The following is an 8597-nucleotide window of genomic DNA, read 5'->3' as shown; positions in this document are numbered from 1 at the left end:
GTAAAATGTGTATTATTTATATGATATTTACATTATTAATATTTTGCTATTTATTTTAATATCGTGATTAAGGATATTATGAATGTCTTATTTGTTGAAATATGATATTCTTAATTCAATAAAAATTTAAATATTTAATATTTTGATTAATAATATAAGACCTTAACCAGTCGAACTATATCCATTGGTCAATATATTAGATTTTATTTGTATGTATATTAACGATAAGAGTATTTTTGAACTTTTTTAAAAGTTTAAAATATTATTTAAATAATGTTAAATTAATAAATATATTTTTAAAATTTATATTTTATCTAAAAATAAAAATAAAAAAATATCAATTTTTTAAGAATTTTAAAAAATATTTTTACGTAATAAATTTTATTTATTTTTTAAAATATACATATTTAAAATAAAAATAAAATAAGAACGGTGCCCATTGAGGAACCCGATTAAATTAATTAAAAAAGGGTTTTTTCAATTTTAAAAAATATATATTATTTAAAAGAGAATAATTCTCATTCAATGTATGCGAGACGTGAGGGGCGGCTGGCGGCTGAACTCCAATAAAAAAGAGTCTAATATGGTTTGAATTATAAAATTTGATTTGGGGATTTATTCCTTTATCAAATAAATTATGATACAAATTATTTTTATAAATTAAATTATATTTAAGTTAGCTATTTATTGAATATGTTTATAATATATTGATTTTTTTTTTATAATTTAGGTAAGTATTTTGAAACTTAAATATATATTTTTAATTTTGTTTTAAGTAATGATTTTTACTCTGAGAGATGCAAAATCGATATTTTTCAATTAAAATATATAAAAATATTTCATATTCCTTTGTTTAAATAATTAAATAATCTCTTTTTTTTTTTTGTTCAATTATTTTATTCATAGAAAAAAGTTAGATTAAATATTCTTATACTAATTTTCTTGAGAAATTAAGGATGTGAAAAATAATATTGTTTGATGAAGAATTATTTTATACATAATAAAATATTTTACAGTAATAATATATTATATTAAAATGATTTAAAATAATGCATAATAATTACTTTTCCTACCAACTATCATCATTCCAAAATGCAATTGGTGGATCCCAAATTAGGGTGGTGAAGGTTTAAATAAACAATTATTTTTAATGATTTAATTTGATGTGGTCCAAAAAAAAAAAAAAAAAGACAAATACCGTACTCGAACAGTGTGCTAATTCTCTGAATTTGGTACCAATGGGTATCATTCCTCCTAGAACAATGTTCTCTTTCAAAACTTTCAATCAATCGATACGACCTCGGAGGGTGGCTTTTGCTAAAACTCGAGCAATTTCTTGAAAACTTGCTTTTGATATGAAACTTTGAGTATTTAGAGATGCTTTTGTTATTTCCAACAATACGGCTCGGTAACAGATTGGTTCTTCCTCTTCTAAAGGAAGCCCTGTTTGTTATGCTCACAACAATCCAATGAGTTCTCCAAGTGAAAAAACATTAGACATTTTTGTCGATAAATATTGAAATGAGCTAATTTAGTCTTTAAATTTTAAATGAAGGATCGTTTTGGTTTTATATATGATTTCATTTGATCCATTCATTAAGCAATCCCGACAAACAGTATAGGTTTTGAGAGGGCGAGAAGGGATAGAGGGATTGGCCTTTGAGTTGAAGAATGGGCAAAGAAGCAAAGGCAAGAAAATGTGTTGAAAAAGATTGAAAGAGGACCAAAGTTTCCAAATTTTGTACTTTCTTCTCTCTTCTTTTTGCCATTTTGTGTTTGTTTGTGTCTCTATTTGCATTAGAGTACAAGTTTGATTAGGATTGTTCTTTGGTTCTCACATGTCAAATTTTGTATACTTTTCTTTTGAAAATTTTGATTAAGAATTTGCATTTTGGTACTCCGACTTCAACCTTATATCATTTCCGTCCTTCAAAAATGATTTGAAAGTTATTTAGTTAGACTTTTTTTCTTGAATATCTTATAGATATGTTTTTATGCAAGTGATGACAAGTAACTGATAGTGCACCAATGTAAGTACAGCTAGTTCAACGGGTTATAACATATACTTTAACCAGATGATGAGAGTCGAATCTATTTAGCTTATATGTTGAACTAAATGAAAAATAAATAAATAACCGACAATGACACAGTACTAGTTGTAATAGCTCAAACCCACCACTAAATATTACTCTCTTTGAGCTTTCCCTTCCGAGCTTCCCCCAAGGTTTTATGTCATTTTTGAGCTTTCCCTTTCAGGATTCTTTTGAAGGTTCTAAAACGCATCAACTATAGAGGGGTTGTCATATCATGTTTCGTTCCTCTTTCCAAACAATGTGTAATCTCAGACTAGCCTAAGAACTTTAAGGGTAAGCTTCATATTGAATTTTTTCTTTTTTTCCTATTTTACCTGTTCGTTAAACCCATGGGTTGAATTTACTTACCTAACTATTTTGGAGTTATGGTCTTACGTACGAAGTTACAACCTGAGATGTGTGACGACAAAGTTCGATAATCGACAACCTTAAATGTCAACCTTTCAAATGAACTATGAAAAAACTCCGTCTTTCTTGAATGGATTGTTTTGTTTTGTTTTTTTCTGCCAAAAAAAAAATTGAAGCCAACGACGAGGACTAATTTTAAGATCTATCAGAAGTAAAAAAGTAAATTTGGAGAATGAATTATAATCAATAGTCAAATACCTCAAAATCTCATAATCTCAATTCAAGTAGAGATATGAAAAGGGTAAACGAAAAGATAATAATTTAATATGAATATCAATTCAAATTATGCATTAAATAATCAGTATTAGCATTCATATGCAAAAAGGATACATAAATATGAATTGGGAACAATGAAGTGCTTACTTGAGCTTCGTACTGAAGTCAGATAGCTGAAGAAGTTGAATCCTTTGAATCGCTGCTGCTTCCTCTCTCTCTTTCTGTGTGTTATATCCCCAGTCCACTATTAGCAGTAAAGACAAGATTAATGCTCATCAAATGAACGCCCATGTGCAGCCATTAGCAACAGAGCCAAAGCTTAGAAAATTAAGATATCAAAGCTTAGATAAATTGAAGGGGCAATTGTGAATCCTTTGTTCCTTGTTATGTCGTCTTTGGATTTCCTCTTTCGGACTTCCCCTCAAGGTTTTTAAAATGCATTTGCTAGGAAGAGGTTTCCACACCCTTATAAAGAATGCTTTGTTCTCCTCTCCAACCGATGTAGGATCTATCCACCCCCATTTGGGGTCAGCGTCCTTGCTGACACTCGTTCCCTTATCTAATCGATGTGAATCCTTTGTTCTTGGTTATGCATTTGCTTAGTGGATTCTTACTCTTCATCTATAACTGTAACGACCCAAGTCCACTACTAGCAGATATTGTCCTCTTTCGGCTTTCCCTTTCAGGTTTTCCTTCAAGGTTTTTAAAACATGTCTGCTAGGGAGAGGTTTCCACACCCTTATAAAGAATATTTCGTTCTCCTCCCCAACCGACGTGGGATCTCATAATTCACCCTCCTTTGAGGCCCAGCATTCTCGCTAGCACTCGTTCCCTTATTCGATCAATGTGAATCCTTTGTTCCTGCTGAGTGGATTCTTACCCTTCATCTATAACTATTCTCTCAAAAAGACTTTAGGACGTCAAAGGATAATATGAAAGTATCATTATGTTCGAGAAAAGACTGAAAGAGGGAGAGTGGAGGTGTACCCAGATATATATTCCACGCATCTAATTCTGGCTCTTTGATGACATTCTTTAGAGTGGCCAATCGATCTTCCACAAAGCTGGCCACATTTAAAGCACATACATTCTTAGTTTTCTCTCTCTTTTGAAGGGAGAGAAGAGAAAACAAGGAACAAAACATGTATAATGGCACTTATAAAAGGCAATGCTATTATTGATGAGTGAAAATATGAGAGATATCTTACTGCAGCTTCAATCCTTGGTGCTCAGGCATCTTTTGAAGCAGCTTCAAAACTTCTACTTTCGGACTGAAAGGAATCAATAATGTTAGTTAAGAAGAAATGAGGGAAAATATTTTCATGATATGTCAAACCAATCCAAAGAGCTAGTGAAGACTATTGATCACTCTCCGTAAGCAGAGTTATATCAAATCTTTTTGTAGTTAATTTTGCACTCATACAAACCATTTTCTCATTAATGGCTCTATTTATTCTAATTAGTAAGAATGAAATAGTCCACTTTGGTTCAACATGAAAAAAATATCAATTTGCATGAATCGAACTTAACTGTACATTTAATTGAGTTATTTGGTAAAATTCCAGAACACTTATGTTGAACCATGATGTTGTAGCAAATCTGGAAACAACTCTGCTGGCAATTATGCTAGAGGAATATACTAACCCCGTTCCTAGACCATATATTCTTTCGGGAGGTATGGCCACTCCTGCAAGTTCTCGTAGTAGAGCATCGGCAAATCGACCCTGCGCCAAAGAAAGAGAAGAGAAGCATATGAGATAAGTGAGAAGATGCATCACTCCAAGGAAAGATACGTGGTGTTAGAGAGTTTAGCAAGTGTCAAGTGTGGATCCAACCTGCTTTGTGGTAACTATGTATATCCTTGAGCTTGCAAACTTCAGAGCATCAGAAACACCTGGATAAAATCTGTACACAATGTTATGTAGATGCAATAGCCTTCCAAATCTAAAAGTAGAAGTGATTAATGTGTGATGATTCATATGCCAGTTTTGCCCAAGAGTGAATGCCAACATCAGGATATATTAAATGTCATTCGGGACTAAAAAGAACATGATTTCATTAAATAAGAGTTAAGCTTTTGGACTATCCCATCTGGATAAGCCTGAAGTTATTCTACAATAATGTTAAACAAGTAACAAACGATTTTTTTAAAAAAGTAGCTAGACTCATGTATCATCCTCTTGATGAATAACAGATACATTTCTCCATAGTTAAAGCCTCAAACGTTTTCATAGTTGTCTCTCCCATGGTGTCAGCTTAATTTTTTTTTTTTTTTTTTTTTTTGTTAATTTTAAATGTTTAAAGATTCACAGCCCAATCCCACTGCTAGCAGATATTGTCCGTTTTGACTTGTTACGTATTGCCATTAGCCACACGGTTTTAAAACGTGTCGGTTAGAGAGAGGTTTCTCACACTTATAAGGAATGCTGAGATCCCATTTCCAACCGATATGAGATCTCACAATTCACCCCTCTTGGGGGCTCAGCATCCTCGCTGGCACACTGCTCGATGTTTGGCTCTAGTACCATTTGTAACAGTCTAAACCCACCGCTAGCAGATGTTGTCCGCTTTGGCTCGTTACATATCATCGTCAGCTTCACGGTTTAAAACACGTCTGTTAGAAGAGGTTTCCATACCCTTATAAGGAATGCTTAGTTTCCCTCTCCAACTGACGTGGGATTTCACACATTAACTCCCAACACCTCCGCCTATTTTCTCACAGAGAAGATCAATTGGACAACGAAGATATTGTAGCTCAAACAAAAGAAACGAAAGCTACCAAAAAGTACTCAAATTCCCATGGTGGCTTTATCCATCATTAGTTTGAAACAGGATATCTGTTTCATTTGAAAAGATTGTCCAAAGTACCTATTTGCACCGATCCAAGTTGTTAAGTCCTCATCCATCCATTGATCTCTAACCTTTCCAAAAAGGTCTATGAGAGCATCTCTATTCTCTCCCCATTCTTCCATGATGACTGGTTTGAGGTTTGACCAATTCTCCAATATTCCTTGAACTATGAGCCCTTCTGCAACCTTTCTAATTGAAAAAATAAAATATAATGTCCGCAAAATTTTCTAAGCATGTCAATAGAACTGATATTATAAACTGAAGTAAAACTGTGGGCAAATACCCACCGAAGACTTCCTAATTGAAGGCAATCTCATCTCCAACAGCAACCTCACCAGCAACAAATTCTCATATCCAGTTTCAACCACAGGGCGGACCTACCACATTGCAGGCATTAGTTATATTAACAGTATTTTTATTGAAAACTTCAGTCTGCTAATGAAATTTCTGAGGCTTTTCCCTCTTTAATACTATAAAAATGCACCAGAAAGATTACCAGTTTCTTTGTATAATTATGAAGGGTTATAAAGTGGGGGATAGATTGGAACAAAAGCTTGGAGTTATTTCACGGCAGTTCTCTATTTTTTGTCTTAATTTCTTTTAGAAGACCTATGGCTGAATGATTTTAAATATTAAAGATATTGAGCAATTGTTTTTTTTTTTTTTTTCCTTATTAAAAGTTGATGTTCAAAACTAAAAGAACAACCAAATAAAAAGAGCCAAACACAAGAAGCAAACTATATAAAGTATTGTTGAGGATTGCAGGGAGAGGAGTCCTACATCAACTAATTAAGGGGTTGATCATTGGTTTATAAGTAAGAAATACATCTCCATTGGTATGAGGCCTTTTGGGGAAACCAAAAGCAAAGTCATGCAAGATTATGCTCAAAGTAGAAAATATCATGCCATTGTGGAGGGTCGTGATTCTTAACATGGTATCAAATCCATGTCCTTAACTTAGCCATGTCAATAAAACCTTCAGATGTCAAACAAATAAATTGTGAGTCTTGAAGGTATAGTTAAAAATGACTCAAGTGTCGAACAAAGAGTGTACTTTTTTTGAGAGCTCTGGAGGAGTCAAGCCTCGATTAAGGGGAGGTTGTATGGTGTACTTCGTTCGAGGGGAGGATTGTTGGGAGAGGAGTCCCATATCGGCTAATTAATGGGTTGATCATTTGTTTATATAAGAAATACATCTCCATTGGTATAAGGCCTTTTGGGGAAACCAAAAGTAAAGCCATGAGAGATTATGCTCAAAGTGGTCAATATCATACCATTGTGGAGGGTCGTGATTCCTAACCATGACTCCAAATCCTAACTCTTAAAAGAAAAGACTATTTCTATTACTATAGACGTCAGTTGATCTATGAATTGAATACAGGCTATAAGAAAACAGGGGAACTTTTTGAAAAAATCTAAAAGGCATAAAGCTATTGTTCAGAACAACCTTATATTTTTTGGCTGCAACTAATTAACACCAGGTCCTTGAGATACAACAGGTCGCTTAAACTCCTGCCCGCTCATTTTCTCTCGGTTATCGCCATTTTTCTTCTCTTTTTCCCAAATGTCTTTTTCATAAGAACATATTAAAAAAAAAGAACATATTTTACTAGTTTTTATGTTTCTCAATCTTTAAATTTGACTGAACTATATTTAAAACACTGAAACAATGGAAAAAAAATTTGAATAGAACGTTTAAATTACAGAATATCTATAAACCCACTACAAAATTTGTCATGTACTTCGATGCTAGATAGATTCACAACCGTATGGGTTAAGAAAACATCCACAACCCCCAAAAAACATACAGATTGAAACAATTAAAGATCAATAACGACTCACTGTGTACATCTGATCCACAATCCAATTCTCCAAGCTCGAATCCACATCGTTGAACAATTCAGGCCATCTTACCTTAGCAGCCTGATAACATTCAAACAGAAGCACAAAGCACAAGCCATCAACTCATGAATTACTCTCACGAAAAATAAACAATTCAAATTTCTCTCTTCGATCCTCAGTCTATATTCAAACGAACGCCAGCCAATTGCAGAATAAACAAAGACATTAGGCAACCGAATACATCTAAACCTCCAATCTATCAATAGCTCCGAACCTCACATCATTGAATTGAACGAAGAATTGCCGATTGGCATAAGAGAGTCCTATCAACACATTTTCAGTCAAATTTTCATTCATTTCGAGAGGAACCAAAAAGGAAAAGTGAGAGAGAGGCGAACCTTAACAGCAGAAAGAGAGCTTTCTCCGCAACTATCGCAGAGAACTCCATCGAAGTCCAAAGCGTAGAGATCCCCCATCTTCTTCCTACTATGATGTCAGTGATTTTCGGCTTCTCAGTTGCCAATCGCTCGGATAATAGATAGCATCTTCTAAAATTTTCTATTTATTTTCTTTTTTCTTTTCTCCTCGCTTACCCGCCATCCTAAACTACAAACTCTTTTGGTAAAATAAAAAAAAATAATAAAAAAAAAACAAATTTCTTACCATTTGAAGAAATAATAATGTACCATTCAAGTCTAATAGTTTAGTCGAGTCCAACCGTGTCTTATTTCTCGACTCATTTAATAGCTCGTTTATGTCTAATAATGTTTCGTTCGTATCTAACAATAGCTTATTTAGGTTTAAATGCATCTCGTTTTATAGCTCATTGAGCTGCTCGTTCAGTGGCTCATTTAGATTCAATAATGCACCGTTCAAATTCAACAGTGGCTTATTCAAGTCCAATTGTATCTCGTTTTATGGCTCATTTAGATCTAATAATGCACTGTCCAAGTCTAACAGTAGCTTATTCAAGTTTATCTATGTCTCATTTTGTGGGTCATTTAGTTGCTCATTAAGTAGCCGATTCGAGTCAAATAATAGTCTATTCAGGTCCAATAATGACTTATTCAAGTTCAATTGTATCTCGTTTTATAGGTCAATTTATATCATTAGGTCAAATAATTATAATTTACGATACTGATATACGGCTATTTGGTTCCTCTCATATTGATATACGACTGGTTGAGT

The 8597-nt window shown here is 33.4% G+C and overlaps 1 protein-coding gene across 2 annotated transcripts; it reads right to left on the bottom strand.

Annotated features, from left to right (window-relative positions):
- Positions 1–2732: 2732 nt before the first annotated feature.
- On the bottom strand, positions 2733–7986 carry LOC111499303. 2 transcript variants are annotated; one of them, XM_023150868.1, is made up of 9 exons: positions 7808–7984; positions 7410–7490; positions 5855–5944; positions 5586–5752; positions 4553–4622; positions 4362–4441; positions 3926–3988; positions 3705–3781; positions 2733–2961 (listed from the first exon to the last, which is right to left on the bottom strand). In XM_023150868.1, exons 1-9 carry the CDS (start codon positions 7883–7885, stop codon positions 2861–2863), a joined length of 807 nt encoding a protein of 268 aa, XP_023006636.1. In that variant the 5' UTR covers positions 7886–7984; the 3' UTR covers positions 2733–2860. The 2 variants fall into 2 exon arrangements, with proteins under 2 accessions (XP_023006636.1, XP_023006637.1); XM_023150869.1 differs by lacking the exon at positions 2733–2961 and adding an exon at positions 3158–3363 and having other exon boundaries at positions 7808–7986.
- Between the last annotated feature and the right edge of the window lie 611 nt (positions 7987–8597).

This window comes from Cucurbita maxima, unplaced genomic scaffold (genome assembly GCF_002738345.1).
Source record: "Cucurbita maxima cultivar Rimu unplaced genomic scaffold, Cmax_1.0 Cma_Scf00026, whole genome shotgun sequence".
Taxonomy (NCBI): domain Eukaryota; kingdom Viridiplantae; phylum Streptophyta; class Magnoliopsida; order Cucurbitales; family Cucurbitaceae; genus Cucurbita; species Cucurbita maxima.
Note: the sequence above shows the minus strand (reverse complement) of the source record. Positions and strands in the feature narration are given on the sequence as shown.